This window comes from Trachemys scripta, chromosome 3, assembly GCF_013100865.1.
Source record: "Trachemys scripta elegans isolate TJP31775 chromosome 3, CAS_Tse_1.0, whole genome shotgun sequence".
Taxonomy (NCBI): Eukaryota; Metazoa; Chordata; order Testudines; family Emydidae; genus Trachemys; species Trachemys scripta.
In genome coordinates, this window is record NC_048300.1 from 136,302,980 (window position 1) to 136,322,891 (window position 19,912).

General features: G+C 42.4%; 1 protein-coding gene across 2 annotated transcripts in view; it reads left to right on the forward strand.

Annotated features, from left to right (window-relative positions):
* The window catches only part of MDN1 (midasin AAA ATPase 1), a 168,427-nt gene that overhangs the window by 117,097 nt on the left and 31,418 nt on the right, over positions 1-19,912 (forward strand). For both annotated transcript variants that reach the window (XM_034766036.1, XM_034766037.1), the window contains exons 60-76: positions 173-387; positions 493-880; positions 1,113-1,222; positions 2,788-3,487; positions 5,215-5,376; positions 6,450-6,723; positions 7,651-7,886; positions 8,650-8,745; positions 9,011-9,105; positions 9,609-9,733; positions 12,618-12,767; positions 13,032-13,141; positions 13,593-13,666; positions 13,892-14,087; positions 16,806-16,965; positions 17,109-17,255; positions 19,530-19,656. In XM_034766036.1, coding sequence (XP_034621927.1) covers positions 173-387; positions 493-880; positions 1,113-1,222; positions 2,788-3,487; positions 5,215-5,376; positions 6,450-6,723; positions 7,651-7,886; positions 8,650-8,745; positions 9,011-9,105; positions 9,609-9,733; positions 12,618-12,767; positions 13,032-13,141; positions 13,593-13,666; positions 13,892-14,087; positions 16,806-16,965; positions 17,109-17,255; positions 19,530-19,656 — 3,365 coding nt within the window. The remainder of the gene's footprint in view (positions 1-172; positions 388-492; positions 881-1,112; positions 1,223-2,787; positions 3,488-5,214; positions 5,377-6,449; positions 6,724-7,650; positions 7,887-8,649; positions 8,746-9,010; positions 9,106-9,608; positions 9,734-12,617; positions 12,768-13,031; positions 13,142-13,592; positions 13,667-13,891; positions 14,088-16,805; positions 16,966-17,108; positions 17,256-19,529; positions 19,657-19,912) is intronic.

Consider the following 19,912-nt stretch of genomic DNA (forward strand, 5'->3'; position numbering starts at 1 on the left):
GAGAAAATCTGGAGATGCTCCACCATTTGATTTTTTTCTAATAGTTTTGCTGAAGCGAGCAATTATCTTGTAGTTTTGGTAAAAAGCCTTTCATAAAGCTTACCTTTGTGTAACATTAAAATAAGTGAAGAAATGCTATTAACACTACATATCTCTTAATCTTTTAATTTAGGGCCCAGGTATTTTGAACCGAGCAGTTTTCTCCAAGTGCCTCTTTGAAATTCTAACTAGCAGCAGCAAGACAAGCCAGTGGGATGCGAGTGGCCTTCCTGTTCTGTCGTCATCCCATGTGATATTGGGAGAGTGGATGGAGAGAGCACAACAGCTTCAAGAAGTCAACACAGTTTTGTGGACCAACATGTCTGTTTCTTCCATGGCAGAATTTAGGTACTATTGAGGTCCTTCCTCTACACATCTTTTACCTAAACCAGCAATATTACAGAACCTTGTACTCCCCAGGATGCCAATATCTTTTTATTCTTATTCCTTCAGGTGTACAGATTCCAGAATCCAAGATGTAATGTTATGTCGACAGCTCTTGGCTCTGAAGGATCTGGTTCCAGTAGACCTGCAAGAGGAATATTCACAGTGTTGTGATAAACTCTCCTCCAAAGACCCTGTGGCCTTTCAATACATTCTCAAAGTACTTAAGGATGTCGCTAGTCAGGAGATACTGCCAAAAGAAGTCCTCTGTCTCTTGCTGACCTGCTTGCAACAGTTCTTTGGGGAAGGAGAAGGAATTCAGGACCTATCAGAGACAGCTCGGCAAGGTAGCCTCTGGGTGAATATGGGTTTGGTGCAGATCCAGATTTGGCTTCCACAGACTAGGTTTGATCCTGCAGTGAAAAGAGAATACAAACTCAAGTATGCCAAGGAGGAGGTGAGTGTGGCGTTTCTATCCCTTTTTTAAAACTGACTCCTACTTTAGAATACAGCATTTGTGGCTGAAATTAATTTTAATTATACACAGGTGAATGCTGCAAAAGCATGAGCTCCATATTATAGTATCATTATTAGATTATTCAGTCATGTTTTCTTAAATCTCCTGGAAGGTGTACTTTGTGTGCTACCTAAAAGAAAACCATAAAATTGTTTAAATTGTTCTTTACTAGTTACACCACCTGCAGTGTAAATGGAAGACACTGAATCTGTCAGCGCAACTACATACAGGAAAAGATCTTGAAGATGAAGCAATTATCAGTTTCACTCATCCCCATATCAGGTAATGGGAGAAGAACTTAACTATTTTGTTGATGATTGGGAGAGGCCAGCGATATTCTTTGGGAGTCTCATCTGCTTACGTGGTTTGGATTTCTTCCATTGCATTGTAATGTTGTTTGTATTGCTTTTTTAGGAATAATTTTGTGTTTGTATAGTTCAGTGGTCCCCAAACTTTCGAGGGTCGTGTCCCACCTCACCCCGCCTGCGCCTCTTCCCCCTCTCCCCCGCCCTCCCCCCCCCGAGCTGGGGCCAGGAGTGGGGCTGTTGCTCCCAGGACGGGATGTGGGGACGGGACGTGGACAGGGGTAAGGGGCTTGAGGCTGGGGCCGTAGCTGGGGGTGGTTATGAGGCCGGGAGCAAGGCTGGGAACAAAGCCACGGCCAGGGAGTGAGACTGTGGGCAAGATCGGAGCCACAGCTGGGCTGTGGTGGGGACTGGCAGCCGGCCCCTGTCCGAGTGCGGAGTCGGGGCCACGGCTGGGGGTGGGGCTGGAGCAGAGCTGCAGGTGGGATGGGGCTGGGTGGTGCTCCCTCCCTGCCCTCCTTGGGGGCTGGCCCAGGCCCACTGCCCCCCTCCCCCCCCATCCCCCAAATGTTCCTCCGTGCCCCCCTAGGGAGGCGTGCCCCACAGTTTGGAGATCTCTGGTATAGTTGATTCCGGGACAAAGACTTGCATATCAGGATAGTAAAGGCATGTAGAGAAACTATTTAGTGGAGCACAAATGCCTGACTTAAGCTGGTGATCGCTCATGGTGGGTCACTGTGTCTGGGAGGTATGATTCCCAGCAGACTTGCACTAGCTCAGTTCAAACTAGCATGCTAAAAATAAGTGTCTGAGCCCATCCAACCCCCCGGGGGCCAAGCTCAGATGGCTAGCCCAAGCTGCCACCCATATTGCAACGTCCACACTGCAAGCTAGCACAAGTCTGTCTACCCACACTAGGAATCACACTTCCCAGATGGAGTGTAGACATACAACTTATGTCTAGACATGCCCTTAGGGTATGTCTTTATCTACACTTAAATAAATTTATCTATAATTTAAGTAGTACAACCCCCGAGTGTGGATACAGTTATACCAATATAAAGATGCCGTATACCTCTATATGGGAAGAGGAATAAGTTATGCCAGTGTGAGGAACCTTTATACTGGTGTGAAGCACTCTGATACACCTAGAATTTGTGTTTCTTAAGCTGAGGAACTGGGGAAGAAATTTTAATGGGCAAGAGGCAACTCTCCTTTTGCACTTTTTTGGAGTCTTCTGTACGCAAGAGATTGGATCAAATTCCAGCATGCAGTCGTTGTTCACAATTTTCCACTGTTAACGAGAGTTCCTGATCTCATTTCAGCACACGCAGATTGCTTTGACAATTCGTTATTAGAAGTTAGAATTAGAGCCAGTTCTAAATGGCTGAGCTTCATAAGGCACTTTCAGTAGTGCTGTCTGTTAGGAAATATCGCATTGCATAGGTGATACATAGACTGTAATCTTATTGTGCACCCTAATGGGATACTTATGTTTATAATATGCTTCTAAAATTGGTCAATATTTTTATTTCCTAATAGATTTCTACCCCAAAGAATTCAACAGCTGAAGGAACAAATAGGAAATCTTTCCAGAAAACAGGCCTTCAGACCCCAAGTCCCCCCATATGACTGCTTATACCAGGAGGTTCACCAATATGTCACCAGCATTGCACAAATTTCCACAGTCCAGGATCTCTTAGCCCGCCTTCTACAGTTCCTTCGTGGAAATAGGCCCAAGTCGCTCCAGGCAGCACAGAACATGCTAAACGAAGAAGCATCCTGGCAGCAATCTCACCATCAATTTAGAAAACACTTGGCAGAAGAATATGCTTTGTACCCTGATGCTGTCACCCCACTGCAAGCTGCCATTTTACAGCTGCAGCATGGCATGAGACTAGTGGCCTCTGAAGTTTATACAACACTCAACAGTATTGTCTGTCCAGCGAAACTTGACACCCTTGTTACTTCTTTGTTGGCATTTCCTTCTATTAGTCCCACCTTCCCCACTTACCTTGCACATGCGGATACTTTATGCTCAGTGCAATCTACGAACATCCTCTGTGGCCTTAAAAAGTTATCTCTGAAACGCTCTGAAGGAGAGTTTGGTGAAGGGGTTCAGAGTTCATACCCGACTCAGGAACAGCTGCTAGTGAATGCCTTATTGTATCTTCAGTGCCATGTATTGTCAAAGGGAGAGTTGGACCAGAAATCTCTGCAGCTTTTCAGGCATCTGTGTCAGGTAAAGTCTCCTGAGTAAATGAAATAAATATTTCTAAAAGCCAAATGCCAGAGGTACAGTGTAGCTTTGCTTTCAACAGTGATGCCTAGATATGGGTCTCTCCTGCTGAACCAGAATAACCTTCCAGAGTAACACAACATTCCATACTCTGTCAAAAGCAACAGTAGCAATTTTTTCATAGAATTAAAAATGGTACTTATGTTTAATTCACTATGGTTCAGATATATTCAGACATAACACCAAATCCTACCAAACTTACTCCATGAAAAACTACCTTTCATTTCAGTGGGGGGGGGAGGAGGGGTTTCCTCTGAAAAGGGATTCAGTAAGGACTATAGGTAGGGTGCTATCAAATTCATGGTCCATTCTGGTCAATTTCATAGCCACAGGATTTGAAAATAAGTCAATTTCACATTTTCAGATGTTCACATTTGAAATCTCACTGTGTTGTAATCGTGGGAGTCCTGACCCAAATGGGGTTGGAGTGGGGGGGCTTGCAAAACTGTTGTAGGAGGGTTGTGGGATTGCCATCCTTACTGCTGTGCTGCCTTCAGAGCCGCAGAGCTTCCTGCAGCCAGAGGAGTCTCGTGGAGGTGGGTCCGATCTCCCCCATGCTGCTGGGAGCGCTCTAGCTGGAGGCTCCTAGCTGCTAGTCCTGGCCAGCGGAGGATTAGCGCGTGGGCCCACGGGCCCTGGCCAATTTGAGGACCCCCTGGAAAAATGGACGCCCCAAGCCCTGGCAGAAGCCGCAGGGTGGGAGCCCTGGCAGGAGTTTAAGCCCCAAGCCTGGGCGCCTTGAGCCCCGATAGGAGCCGTGGGGCGCAAGCCACAAGCCTAACTCCTGGCTGGGATGGGGAGGAACAGAACTTGCTTTTCTCTTGCACGGCTGCTCTCCTGGGGAGATCAGACCCACCTCCAGATACCTCCCACAGCTGCAGGAAGCTCTGGGGCTGTTTCTGCACTGCTTCTGGAGGTGGCTCTGATCTACCCGCCCCGGCGGACCAGGGGAAGAGTAAGTCCTATCCCTCCCCAGCCTAGCTGTGACTAGCAGTTGGAGTCTGGGGCAGAGTAGGAGCCCCCGGCTGGGGCGCCCCCAGCCCTGCCCTTCCCCTCTAATAGCTAGATTTCATGGAGGGGGGCTGATTTTTTTATGGCCTGTGACATGTTTTTCATGGCGGTGAATTTGGTAAGGCCCTAACTATAGGATTTGGCCCATGTTTGCATGATCTTTTTCATACAGTTGTCATAGGTGTGGTGTTCCAGGAATTTACAAGTGAAATGTTACTGCAGTGTTCACTCAGCATGGTTTGGACACACGCAGGGCCGGCTCCAGCTTTTTTGCCACCCCAAGCAGTGAAGGAAAAAAAAAAAAAAAAAAAAAAACCCAATTGAGCTGCCGCCAAAGTGCCACCGAAGAGGAAGAGAGTGAGTGAAGGATCTGCCGCCAATTGCCGCCGAAGACTGAAGTGGAGCGATTGAGTTGCCGCTGCCGAATTGCCACCGCAGACCGGGACATGCCGCCTCAACAACGGACGGACTGCCACCCCTTTCTTTTGGCCGCCCCAGGCACCTGCTTCATTTGCTGGTGCCTGGAGCCGGCCCTAGACACACGTAATAATATTGCATACTGTGAAAAACAAAGACATTGCCTCAGTGCTGAGGCAAGTGGGGTTTGTGTGTGTGTGTTATAATTTCTGAAGAATTCTCACAGTTTTCTGGTTTCTCAGGCAATTATAAACGAATGGGATGAACAGGAGCGCTGCATCCAGGAGCAGGAGCAGCAAGAAAGCCGTCTGTACAGATACAGGAGTAAGAGCCATGGAATGGGGAGAAGTGAGGAAGAGGAGGAAGAGAGAGAATTTAGGAGGAGATTCCCTCTATATGAGAAGGTAGAAGAATAATATTTTATGGAAAGATGCATTGTACAGTTTTAAAAAACTAACTTTTCATAGGGAGAAATGAATCAGTTTCTCTCTTCTCCAGGAGAAGAATGTGAGAAGGATTTTGAGATAATGGCGCACTCTGTGTGTACTGTTAAAAAAATTTTGTTCTTTTTAGTTTGTGAACAGTCGTCTTTGGATTTAATGGCCATGTCTACACATTCAGCGGCGCAGCTGTACTGATTCAGCTGTGCTGCTGCAGTGCATCTGGTGAAGATGCTGTGTGCCGACAGGAGAGAGCTCTCCTGTCAACATAATAAAACCACCTCCACGAACATCAGAAGCTCTGTTGGCTAGAGAAGCTTATGTCAGTGTAACTTATGTTGCTTTGGGGGCTGGTTTATTCACATAATAACACATAATTCTGAGGGACATAAGTTATGCCGACATAGGCTGTAGTGTAGACTTAGCCAATGTCTACTGTTGTTCAGATGAATAAACTTTATAGGCAGTTCCTAAATGTAGTAAGAACACTTATCATGCAATAGTAAGATGCTAGAACTTGATGGTGATCTGGTAAAACCTGCTGAAGCTGAAGGGTCTGCCAAAGAGAATACCTCCTATTTCCCCTCTTAAAAGAAATTGTTTGAAGTCACCAGATTATGCACGTAGCTAGCCTGTGTAACTATGTTCTTACTGTTTCTCTCTTCCTCTTCTCTCTCTCATTGGGCGTGTCTTCACACTGGAGTTGATGTAGCTTAGGTCGACTTACCCCGGTGTCTTCACTGTGCTGCGTCAACGGGAGACGCTCTCCAGTCGACTTCCCGTACTCTTCTCGGGGAGCAGGAGTACTGGGGTCAACCAGAAAGCGCTCTTCCATCAGTTTAGCGGGTCTTGTCTAGACCTGCTGCCCCTGTGAAGACAAGCCCATTGTTATGGTCACTTGTCTCTTTTTTAGATTGGACAGTAAACATTGCTACCTGTGCCTAGCACAGGGGGCCTTTGGTTACTAGTACAATACAAATAGGAAATGTAGCATACAGGCAGGGTAAAGTTAACTATTATTTTAATGTGACTTACAGGACTTTGAAGATATCACAGCTCAGGCAAGTCTAGAGGAAAAAATGGAAAATGAAGATGACTCAGAGGATTTAGTAGCCACTGAAATAACTCTCTTATCCCAGAGTTCAATGCAAACAGTGATGATGATTCATCAGCAGTTGTGCCTAAACTTCGCACGGTCCCTGTGGTATCAACAGAGCCTGCCCCCACTTCAAGCTAAACATTATTTCAGTGCATTTCTTTCCTGCTATCAGACTGGTGCTTCTCTAGTGGCACATTTCTATCCCTTGATAGGTAAGGCTGTTAATCGTACTTCAGGCATACCATTTTAATTCTTAAGGTTGTTGTTCATGCTTAAGCTTTACCTGCAGTTGTTTCAGATTAAATATACTTTGTCTTAGACCAGTGTTTACCTGGCATTGTCTAAGATGCTAATCATGCCTCTGCCCTGAAAAGTGATCACTTAAAAATGGCACCTTCTAATAGACCTGTTCCCTGTGTATTCAGAATCATATCTTCTGAATTCTTTGTCAGATTTTTACAGCCTTTTTTCATTCCACATTTCAGCCATGTGGAGCCAATTAGAAAGAGTGAGCTGGATCCTATTCGGTCTGTGATTCAGAACTGTTGACATTCCGATCTCTTGCATCTGTGTAGCCCTGTTAAAGACAGTGGGGTTTCACAGATTTCCCTGTGGGTTTAATTTGGATTGGAAAGCCTTTAATTACCAGAGGAAGGAAGAAAGAAAACCTAGCTTGATTTTTCCTTTCCTAAACTGAGTTTGCGGGGCTAGAAATAAAGGGGTGGGGGGGGGGGAAGGACATGGACTTTACTTGCAAATTGAACATGTTTGATATGGAAATAATTATAACAATAATACATGACTCTCCAGGATATGATCTTAATCACTTCTCAGAGTAGAACTGCTTACTTACCTGCCACTCTGTCCATTCAGCCACAAACCATTTTTGGAGCATGCTGTATATCAGGCTAACTTATTGCTGTTCAGAGATCTGGTAAAACAACCGACCTGAATTTTTAAGCCTTTTCTTTCTGCATTCACACTTCATTGCTTCATACTTTAAACATTCTCATACTTTAAAAATATACAATGTCTTAAGGTTTTGAATAATGTTCTAGGCATACAAAGAAACATGTAGGTTTCTGGTGAATGAAAAAGTGATCACAAAATGTATGAGTTCTTCTTTTTTGGCTTCTTAGGTGCTGAAATGAATGATTATCTTCTTGGCAGCCAGCTTTTAGTTGGCACACTTCTCCACAATACACTTTTTGAGGAAGTGACTTCAGATCTCATCATACAACAAGATGGCCCGTATGACTTTTACCAGCACCCAAATATTCAGCAAGTTCGACAATGCCAGCCTGTACTTGATAACTTCACTAAAGAAGTAAACAGGTTACTGCAAGAATGGCCTGAACACCCTGCACTCATGCAGGTGAGAGCATTACAGTAAACTTTCAAGGTAAATGGGTGTGGGCGGGGGTGTCTGTGTAATGCACCCCAGTGTGTGTGTGTTTGTATATACACATCAGAATCTAATTATTTAGTTATTATGAAATAATTATTTTTTACAGTAATAATATAGTAATATCCTTGTAAATTAAGATAATTTTGTAGCTTGTTAGCTACCTGTCAGCAACATGATCCAATTGCATAACATTGATAAGTTTGCTCATGTAAACACATATGCTATCTTCAATTCAAATGTAAAGGTAATATGCTGTGTTTTACAGATCCCAAACACTCAAAGTTCATTCTAATGACTTGTAAGACAATGTTTTTTCATTATAAGCTCATTTAAGGCTCCAGGTTTTCCAGAGTAACTTCTATTCAACAGTGAGGGTCTTCTCCTTTCTCTAATGCTTCACTTTGGTAGGATTTGATGCGACTCCCTCTGGAGCTAGTCCATTCTGTTCACTGAAGAGTGATGCAAAGTGCCATAAGCACTAATGTTGGCTGAAGCTCTTATATTTGGGCCGTGTGTGATGCTTTTATGTGTTGTGTAATATTGGCTTTCCCTGGTCTAAATCCTAAAATGGAGAGGCCATTTTAAAATAAAAAGGTTTTCTCTTTTCCAAAGAAGGGGAGCACTCATGTTGTTTGAATGTAGATTAGCTCAAACTCAAGTGTTGCATGTGGGTTGACCAACTACCCTGAGTTGGAAACTCCATCTGTCACTTATGTATTTCTTGTTGCAGCTATTGGTTGTGATGGACAGAATCCGTAGCTTCCCACTCTCCAGTCCTCTCTCAAAGTTCCTGAATGGCTTAGAGATTTTGCTTGCAAAGTCACAGGTAAGAGGGGAAAGGAAACCATTTTAATTTCTCAAGTTAATAGCTCACCTGCAAGTAAAATCGTTGGCTGTGGCAAGAGACAGTGACCTAAGTGTTGGTTCTATAATAAAACCAACATAGAGCTTTTTGTGAAATCCAGTGCTAGTCACAAATACATGGGACATGAGCCTGTGTGGTAAGGGAGGGGGAATGTTCGGTCATGCTTAATGCCTCTTTCTCTCATGCGAGTTCTCGTCTTCCATAAAGAGGAATTTCTCTCTTTCAGGACTGGGAGGAGAATGCAAGTCGAGCTTTGTCTTTGCGGAGACATCTTGATTTGGTCACTCAGTTGATCATCCAGTGGCGTAGACTGGAGTTAAAGTAAGAATTGTCAGTTCCCTACTGTTTGTCATTTCTTTCTTGAGTGTCATGCACCATTGTCTCCATATCTTAAGCTCTTAGTTTTAATGCAGTGTCTTCAGAAGCCTGAATGTGGATCATGTTTTCCTATTGTCTGCCACCATGCTAGTCAGGGTTGTTGCCTTGAGTGCCACATTGTTGTCGGTTGGGGGTTGTTTGGTGTTTGCTCAGCCATTCTGGGGAACAGGGTGGTCAAAAAATATTTCCAGCCCTGACTGGCAAAATACCTAAGCCCTGATGCCAGTGATGGCATTGGTTGTTCTTCTTCAGGTGGTAGTGAACTTAAGTTGTGAACTTAAGTGGTTAGTTTTGCCTGTTATGTAATCTCTTACTTACACACTCAGTTTTCTGCTTGAAAATAATCCTACTTTTGACAGAGATAAGGAATAACAAATGTTCACCCTACTTTAGAGTCTTAAGTATATAAATAATTACCTTGCTTTCCCTCCCCCACCTGTTTCCAGCTGCTGGTCGGTTAGTCTGGACAATACTATGAAGCGGCACACAGAAAAATCCACAAAGCACTGGTTCTCAATCCATCAGATGATTGAAAAGTACATGCAAGAGCAAACTGAGGGGAGCACAGAAGGTAACTATTGTCCTGCTAAGAATGTATAATACAGCTCCATCAATTAAGGGTGCACAGTTAAGCACTTAAACAGAAAATACCACACAACCTTAATTCCTGCTCCCTTTGGTGGATGTGCTATAATAATGTACATGTTCACATACTTACTGTTACTCAAATACAATGTGTATTGCATATTTATTTCTGCCACTTAAGTACACATCTCATAGGAATGTGTACTCCACTCTCTAGTACAGGCACCTTCCCAGTTCTGCTGCTGCTAAAATGCCTGTGATAAATGACCGGTTAGAAATAGAACTTCAGCAATCATATATCACACTAAGTGGTATTTTTAAGCTGGGGGGTCTGCGGGAGGGAGTCTTTCTCTACAGCCACAGAAGGCACGTTGAGCTCATAACCTGAGTTCTCTTCTGCACACCATACAAAGTGCCCTCTGGCTCTGCACACTTCAGTTATTTCATCACATAGCATGCACAGCAACTGTCCTCAGATGTCTACTTTACAGGCTTAGTGTAAAACAGCTGCACATGCTCAGCATGCAATTCTCTAAAGCTGCAAAAGTAACTTCCTCTGCAGCAGGGAAGGACTCCCCTCCTTAAAGAGGGATATTTTCATGCCGAATTTACCATTCAAGCTCAGCTGTATTGATTCTAGGACTGTTCAAAACAAGCTCTTGATTTTTTTTCAGTCAGAAAAGTGGTTTTGCTTCTCCCTACCGCCACCCCACATACTCTCCCGATACTGGTTCCATTAAGCCACTATCCTTAGCACTTTCAAATTTGTCTGAGACCCACCCTTGCTATGAAGCTTACAAGGAACTGAACAATTGATGATCTCTAGATTGTGAGGTAGTCTGGGATGGTTGAGAATTATTTTATTCATAAAGATTAAAAATAAAAAATGATTTGGAACCATCAAGTTGTGCATGTACCTGGCCTCTGCAATCATATGAACTCATTACCACTCAGCTTCCTCTTTCCCTTCTATTGTTGTGGCTTGTTTCAAATTAGAATGCAAGTTTTTTCAGGACAGCGAATATCTCTCCCTGGGTTCATACAGAAACTAGGGCTGTCAAGCGATTTAAAAGATTAATCAAAATGAAGCACATTGTTAAACAGTAGAATACCATTTATTTAAATATTGTTGGATGTTGTCTACATTTTGAAATATATTAATTTCAATTATAACACAAAATATAAAGCGTACAGTGCTCACTTTATATTTATTTTTATTACAAATATTTGCACTGTAAAAACACAAAAGAAATAGTATTTAAATTCACCAGTACAAATACTGTAGTGCAATCTCTTTATAATGAAAGTTGAATTTACAAATGTAGAATTATGTGTAAAAAAAAAAAAAAAAAAAAAAAAAAAAAAAAACATTAAAAAAAAAAAAAAAAAAAAAAAAAAAAAAAGCATTCAAAAATAAAATAATGTAAAATTTTAGAGCCTGCAAATCCACTCAATTTGTCGTCTTGTTCAGCCAGTCGCTCAGACAAACAAGTTTGTTTACATTTACAGGAGATAGTGCTGCCCGCTTCTTATTTACAGTGTCACCTGAAAGTGAGAACACGCATTCACATGGCACTGTTTTAACCGGCGTCGCAACATATTTATGTGCCAGATGTACTAAAGATTCATATGTCCCTTCATGCTTCAACCACCATTCCAGGGGGCATGTGTCCATGCTGATGACGGGTTCTGCTCGATAACAATCCAAAGCATGTTCATGTTCATCATCTGAGTCAGATGCCACCAGAGCAGAAGGTTGATTTTCTTTTTTGGTGGTTCGGGTTCTGTAGTTTCTGCATCGGATTGCTGCTCTTTTAAGACTTCTGAAAGCATGCTCCGCAAGCATTGTCCCTCTCAGATTTTGGAAGGCACTTCAGATTCTTAAACCTTGGGTCGAGTGCTGTAGCTATCTTTAGAAATCTCACATTGGTACCTTCTTTGCGTTTTCTCAAATCTGCGGTGAAAGTGTTCTTAAAATGAACATGTGCTGGGTCATCAGCCGAAACTGCTATATCATGAAATATATGCAGAATGTGGGTAAAACAGAGCAGGTGACATACAATTCTCTCCCAAGGAGTTCATTCACAAATGTAATTAACGCATATTTTTTTAACGAGTGTCATCAGCATGGAAGCATGTCCTCTGGAATGGTGGCCGAAGCATGAAGGGGCATACAAATGGTTAGAATATATGGCACATGAATACCTTGTAATGTCGGCTAGAAAAGTGTCATGCAAATGCCTGTTCTCACTTTCTGGTGACGTAAATAAGAGGGCAGCATATCTCCCATAAATGTAAACAAACTTATTTGTCTTGGCGATTGGCTGAACAAGAAATAGGACTGAGTGGACTTGTAGGCTCTAACATTTTACATTGTTTTGTTTTTGAGTACAGTTATATGACAAACAAAAATCTACATTTGTAAGTTGCACTTTCACGACCGAGATTATACTACAGTACTTGTATGAGGTGAATTGAAAAATACTATTTATTTTATCATTTTTACAGTGCAAATATTTATAATAAAAAATAATATACCCTTTGGTTTCAGTTGCAACACAGAATACAATATATACGAAAATGTAGAAAAACATCCAAAATATTTAATAAATTTCAACTGGTATACTATTGTTTAAAAGTGCGATTAAACCTACAATTAATCGCGATTAATTTTTTTAATCGTGATTCCCTTTTTTGAGTTAATCGTGTGAGGTAACTGCAATTAATCGACAGCCCTAACAGAAACTAGCCTGAAGAAGCCAGATCCTGATTTGGACTCTCTCACAATGCGGATTGTAGCAGCCAAATGAAAATGTTCAGTTGGAATTTTCTTTTTTTTTCCTTAAAATCCCACCCTGATGAAATCACAGAAACCAATGAGCAGCTGAGCTTAACAGTGCTGGTCCACACACTGCAAGCTTTTATTGAAGGATCTACCTTGGGGGAATTTCATACACGACTTCAAGCACTGTTGGTTTTCCACTGTCATGTCCTGCTAATGCCTCAAGTAGAAGGAAAGGGTAAGTACTTTTTTATCATTTGTAAATGGGGCTATAACTTGCTCTTTAGAGCAATAAACTATCCAGTTTCCAGTGTCTGGAATCATGATTACAAGAGTCCACAGGTGCAATATACAGCTCACTTACAGTAGTGCCTGCTGCCCTGTTTTCATAGCGTTTCTATCTGTATTGCTGGGTTTCATGAATCCAAAGAGATGGATATTGATAGTGAAGAAAATGTTATCTTTGAAAGAAGCTTGTTGTTACAGCTCTGTTCTCTTCCAGACATGCTGTGCAGCATTCTTTGGAACCTATACAATTATTACAAGCAGTTTGCAGAGTGTGTACAGGCCAGAATAACTGAACTTCGTCAGCCTATAGAAAAAGAACTTAAGGTAAGAATAGAAGCTTTCCTCAGACAATGGGCTGAATTGTCCAAAGGAACAGTGAAGCAGGTGTCATTGTTTGAACTGTACTGAATAGTTCTACTGGTTACTGAAATTCCTATGGAAGCCTTCCTCACACTCCACCTTGTGTGAAAATTAGCTGTGTGGGAGGGTTGGTTGCAGTGTTTGTCTGGAGTTAGTCAGTTCCACTTAACCAGAGAGATTATTGCAGAGTGATGAGGCCCATATGGATCTAACCACGTTGTCTGTGCAACGCTTCAAGCACAAATGTGTACACTAGCAGAAGGTGAACATGAATGCCTTGCTATTTGGGGCTGTCAGCTCATCTTAACACATCCTTTTTTTTTTTTTTTTTTTTTTTTTGTGATTGCTTTTAAATGCAAATACTGCATTGCGGTTTTTAAGGAATATTTCATTAGCAGTTTCTCTTCTATTACAGGCATTTGTGAAAATTTCTAAATGGAATGATGTCAGCTTCTGGGCTATAAAACAGTCCGTGGAGAAGACACACAGGTAACATGGAAATTTCGGAAGAAAGGGACCATTTTGGGATCCAGTGTGGTAGACTGTATATGCACATATTGTATTTCTAACTTCCTGCTAGTTGGATTCTTTGCAGCACTGAGCTTGTTACATCACTGGGGTTTCATTTGTACCATAGAACCATGTCTGCTCTCAGAAGATAAGAAAACTTCAAGAAAAGAACTTGATAATCTTGTGTTTTTCTGTGGTGATTAGGACCCTCTTTAAATTCATGAAGAAGTTTGAATCTGTTCTGAAGGAGTCCTGTCGACCTGCACTGGTTGAGAGTGATAAAGAAGAAGCGCTAGACTGCTTGGAGAGGCAGGAAGAGTCTGAGAACAAAGAGACTAAAGTTCAAAGGTTAAACAGCATACTAAGAAAAACTTTGTCTGCTAGAACAGATGCTGCCCAGGTATCTGCACTTCTTATTCTAATTACAAGCAGGATATGTTCTGCATTCTGATTTGAATGTCAATTTTGTTTTTATATGACTTTCTGCACAAGTCAGTGCCAAAAGTCTCTTCTTTGGGTGTTGTCAAAAATTTTTTAAAGTACACCTCTACCCCGATATAACACGAATTCGGATATAACGCGGTAAAGCACCTCTCTGGGGGGGTGGGGCTGCACGCTCCAGCAGATCAAAGCAAGTTCGATATAACGTGGTTTCACCTATAATGCGGTAAGATTTTTTGGCTCCTGAGGACAGCATTATATCGGGGTAGAGGTGTATATCTTTTGTGTTTCAGTTGTGATTTGTGTGATAAAATGGTGGGTCAAGAGGGAGGGAATGCAATGAATATGCTTAGCGTCAGTATTGCACAGTAAGCTTTGCAATGCAGAGTAATCTATATTCAAGTTAAGATCTGTTAGTGTATGTGTACATTATCTCCAGGTACTCAGGCATTGGCTGTGGTGGTCTTTTACCTACCTAGTCAATACAATAACAGTGACAGGGAAGATGGCTTATTTTGCCTTTCTGTCTGAAAGGGCTATGGTATTAGGTGAGGAGGAGGAGGATTTCTGATTCAAATAAATTGATAACTCTTAGCCTTCCTGGATTCAGCTCTAAATTCTATTAGCATATAATCCAGCCAAGAGGGGAAGTTATCCAGTTTACATTCTGAAACAAATTCATGTTCCCATTGAAGTATTAGTGTTTTAAGGGTTAATAAATTTATATAATAAATACATAAAATTAATAAATAAAATCTTACTGAAATTCCCGAGAATATTAGCTTGGATGAAATTGGCTCAGATATTCCCATTTTGCAGTTTCCTGGATTCTGTTTGATTTCTTCACACTGGGAGAGTGTTTGATTTTTTTTTTTTTTTTTTTTCTCTCTGTCCTTGCATTTTTACTTCTGTATGGCAATCTGAGAGGGGATCTAATACAATTCTAATGTGGTCACTTTTACGTTATTGTATTCCTTGCAATAGAAGCATATACTGTTGCCGATTATCAACTATTAGCTCGTTTTACGAGTTTAATGATGCAGATAATTCTGTCCTGGAAAGAATGAAACAACCACAGCAAGCGATAAGCGAGTTGAGAAAGCCCTGAGGAATAACTGTTAACCAGCCCAGGGGATAACTCCGGACACTCTGTGGTTTATAATTATGCTACTTTGTAGTTAACTATTAGCCTCCATCTGAGTATCTTTAAAGCTGTTTGCAGATACCAATTAAACCTTTCAGTCTTTCAGTGTGGGGGTAAATAAGTATGGTTATCCCTGTCTTGTGGATTGAGAAACTGAGATTTATATTGCTACTTACCCCAAGTGTTGGTGTGGACAAAACGTGAAATTGAACTCAGTATTTTGATTAAGCCACAAGACTTTTGAATTATATGCTGACTAGATATAAAATGTTTTGGGTTTCAGCTGTATGTGGAGCTTTAGTATTGATTTACAGCAAGTTGCTATGATTAAGGCTAAGATTTTGTCATGGATATTTTTAGTAGAAATCACAGACTGGTCACAGGCAATAAAAAAAAATTAATGAAAGCCTGTGACCTGTCCCTGACTTTTACTAAAAGTAACTGACACAATGGGGCTGAGCTGGGAGGGTGGGGCAAGGGGCCATGGCCCTCCCAGTTTTGAAAGTGAATGGGCGTGGCCGCCTGCGCCTCCTCCCTCCCCCCCCACTCCCAAGGCCCTACCCCCCATCCAGGCTGGAAGCTGGAGCCCGGTCCAGGTAAGAGAAGCCCAGGGAGCCTGGGCAGCTCTGGGGAGCCACATGCTTCACCTGCCCATGGTGGGAGAGCCCAAGAGCAGCCTCCAGCCTGTGTCCTGGATCCCCTTCCAGGGCAGGTGGAGGGTCCGTGGCCCCTTAACAGCTGCCTGGGTGGCTCTTACCATGACCCGGCTGTTTGGCTCCTGAGGCCCTTCCCCCAGGCCAAGCTGGAGCCAGGTCAGGTTAAGAGCTGCGTGGGCAGCTGTGGGGAGGTGTGGACCCTGTACCTGCCCTGGGCTGGGGACACAGGCCGGGGGCTGCTCTCGGGCCCCCCACCCAGGGCAGGTGGAGGGGACCAGGCTCCCCAGCCCAGCTCTAGCCTGGGTGGGGCCTTGGGGGGAAGAGGAGGGGAAGGGGTGGGGCTACAGAGGCGGTGAGCCTAGTGACCCCCCCAACTTTTAGGAAGAATCCATTGTTCCTGGAACCCTGGGCATGGAAGGGGAGTCCAGCACCCACTGCCACTGCGGCTGACAGCTCTGGGGTCCCCCCAGCACCCACAGTGGCTGGGAGCTGCAAGGGCCCTCACTCCCTATGGTGGCTCAGAGCTCCAGGACCAGTGGCTCAGAATTAGGGTCCCCCCTGCCACCTGCGACAACTGAGACTTCTGAAGCCAGTGGCTTGGAGCTCTGGGTCTCCGGTGGCTGAAAGCTTCAAGTTTCCCCACCACCCACAATGGCTCAGAGCTCTGGGGGTCCCCACCGCCTATGGTAGCTGAGGGGCCCCCATCACCCTCAGGGCTCCAGGGCCCCCGCTGGCTGACAGCTCCAGCCATGCCACCCCGGGTTTGAAGTGGAAAATGTTACGGAAGACACAGATTCTGTGACATAATCTTAGCCTTAGCTATGATCCACGTGGAGCTGTAGGTTGATATGGATGCTGATTTCTTCCATTTTCACAGACTGTGCTCTCAGAAGAATGCTATGGTGGAGTTATGTTTGATACAGAATCTCTTCAGTGTCGTTTGCCCAAGCTCACAAAACGAATGAAGATGTTGTGTGCAACTCTTATGAAGAAGAACTCATTTCTAGACCGGGTGGAGAGTCTTGAGCAGTTTACAGGGGAGTATTGGAAACACATGACTACCTGACCAAAAAAAATCGAAGAGCATTTTCTTAATCAGCTATGTATATAGATCCTTTCCATAATTAGTTTATGCATGTTGAGGTTCCAAGTCTCTCTCCTTCTACTGTCTCCCATACAGGTGATATCATTGTCTCTGTGCTTGAACTGCAGAATTTAACAGTTAATCAGGCTGCAGATAAGGAAAAGCAGAAGTCAGAGGTCAAACATATTCTTATGCAGAAACAACGGGCCTTATCAGATCTCTTCAAAAGCCTTACTAAAACAGGTGAGATTTACTTTAAATGTGATTGGGTTAAAAATTCAGAAGATGTAGGATAGAATACTTTTGCTAATAAACACACACATTGAGTGATACCAGTTTCTTTCTCCAAATTGAGGCATCGTGCATATTGTTTTCATGAGCATGTAAACCTGTATTGAACTGTAGGTCAATATTTTGGTGTCAGTCAGGATTATTAGAACAGTCTTTCCATTCAGTTGTGTTGCATTACATTATATGCAATATGATCTCTATTTCAAAGCATTTATTTAGAATATTTAGCCAGGGGCCACTGTCCTAATTTAGAAGTGGGAGGGGACTCCGTAGCTCATATCCATTCACTGATTCAAAGCTAATGTGAAATGAGTTGGTGATTCCAGTCTCATCCCTAGTGAACAAGGGTCTACATTTCAGTGGCTAGTATTGGTAGAGAAGCTAAGGAAGGAATGGATATGAAGGCTGAACTGCTTGCCTGGGAAACAAGGGTTCTTGTCCCTTAAGAACAAGCTAAGGCATGTTAGAAAGGCAGTGTAGGAAGTTTTAAAGATAAATGGAGAGCTCCAAAGCTACTGGTCCAGCACTGTTTCCATTCTTGTCATATTGACTCATTTTCATAAGCTGTCCTGGGTCACTGAAATTATCAAAATGTGTAACCTCCACACAAGCAAATACTTCTCAGTGCTTCTCTGCGGCCTCTCTTAGCTTGGTCGTTTGTTTTACTGGCCCTCAGGCCCCAGCAGCCTTCTCAGCAACTTCCTGAAGCTTTTTTAAATCTCAGCTTTTCCCCAGCCTTACATCCTACCCAAGTTTCTCTTGCCCATCTCTTGGCTGAGTAACTGTGTTTACAGTAAGTGACTTTATAGACTGACTGGTAGAAGCTGATTGCCCAGTTTAATGGCCTGACACTTTAGGCTTTTTTGCCTTACATGTGACTGTGTGGTAAACTTTAAATACTTTGTAATAGGCCACAATGGATGGCTGTTGTCAACATTTTCTTTAAACCTTTTCTTTTTCCCCTGTCTCTATTCTGCCAATCTTTAGCCAGAAACATAGGTTTGCAAGTCACAGTGTAGCTAACTCTTGTGTATTTTATCATGAGTCTTATATTATTTGGTGTCTCTTTTTAAAGCCCCAGCTTCTGGAGGCATGTGGTTAGGTGAGATTCTCAACTTTCATTTAAAAAAAGTTAAGTTCCTAAGCCTTATAGTTGCAGAGAGAACCTTGAAAGTGTGACCCTATTGAGTCACTAAAGTGCGCTGTAAAGGCTCAGGTCAGAAGGCAAGTGAAAAGCATTAAATGTATTATTTTTAAAATCTCATGATTACTTTCTGAGGGGCTTGACTCATGACTTTTTTGTGTTGGCAATACTTGAGAGAGAGCATTTTTCAGGGCATGTTGTGTAAGTAGTTCCCAAAATACCAAGATCAATTTTATTTAGATGGCCATATACATGAATGGCTCTAAGTGGAATGTGTCCCCATAGATGGACTTCCTGCTTTTGATAGTGGTCTCTGATAACTCTAGTTTGAAATAGATACTTTGCAAGAAGGTTTCTGGTCAATGGATGTAATGTTGTAGGCAGGTGGTGGTGTCTGGTAGCTAGGGCACTGGACTGGGCATCACACATGGGTTCTATTTCTGCCTCTACCACTGCAACTCCATGGGAATTTAACCTTTCTGTGCTTTAGTTTCCTCACGTAAGATGGGGAAAGTGCTGCATGCTTGCTGCTGTGGTTATTCTCCATTTTGTTTGAGAACTTGGTGTATGCTGTTGTGACTTGAATTTATTTGATGCTATTATATAATACTTATTTGATTATAAAAATTATATTCACAAGTGCTTTGAAAGTACTATTTAAGTTGGCTTGTGTGAAAGCAACATTACACTTAACCCAGTTCAAAACAACTGCTAGAACAGGGTGAAGACTGATTTGTCTTTGTCCCTGGTTTTATTTGACACTTCAGTTTTTGCCTTTCAGATGCATGTTTTTTGGTTTGCTTCTGCCATGTCTTACTACTCTTCCCATTTTCAAATCACCCCTAAGGTTAATGTATACTTGTCTTCATTCAGTACTTTCCTGTGTGTTTCTCCATCATGATCTTGAATTAGCTACTAATGTATGGTTGCCTAAAGGGCTGTTGGCCTCAGAAATATCTGAAACCTTTTGTGTGTGTTAGCATAATTAGTACTGACTAGGTCTCATACTGTATATCAAAGTACCAGAGCATGAAGACATAATATAAGTGGTTTTTTTTTTTTTTTTTTTTATGTCTTTCCAGGTTTGTCATATCGAAAAGGCCTTGCTTGGTCTCGTTCAAAAGACCCTCAGGATATGCTTTGTCTGCACCCCTTGGATTTACACAGTGCACTAGCCCTAGTCAACTGCACACATGAATTGGATGCTAAGTACGTACTTTTGGATTGTAATATTAACTGTCAACATAACTTACTAAATGAAATGCATCTGGAATGACTTGTTCTGCCTAGTCTTTCTGGATTATTTTTAGGATTTTTTTCTTACATCTATGAATTACTTTTACTTTAACTATATGGTCAGTAAACCACTGAAAATGTTATTCCTATTGTAGTACCACCTACGATTTTACTATAACTAAAAACACTTGAGGGGAAAATATTTTTCAATCAAAATGGAAGCAGAAAA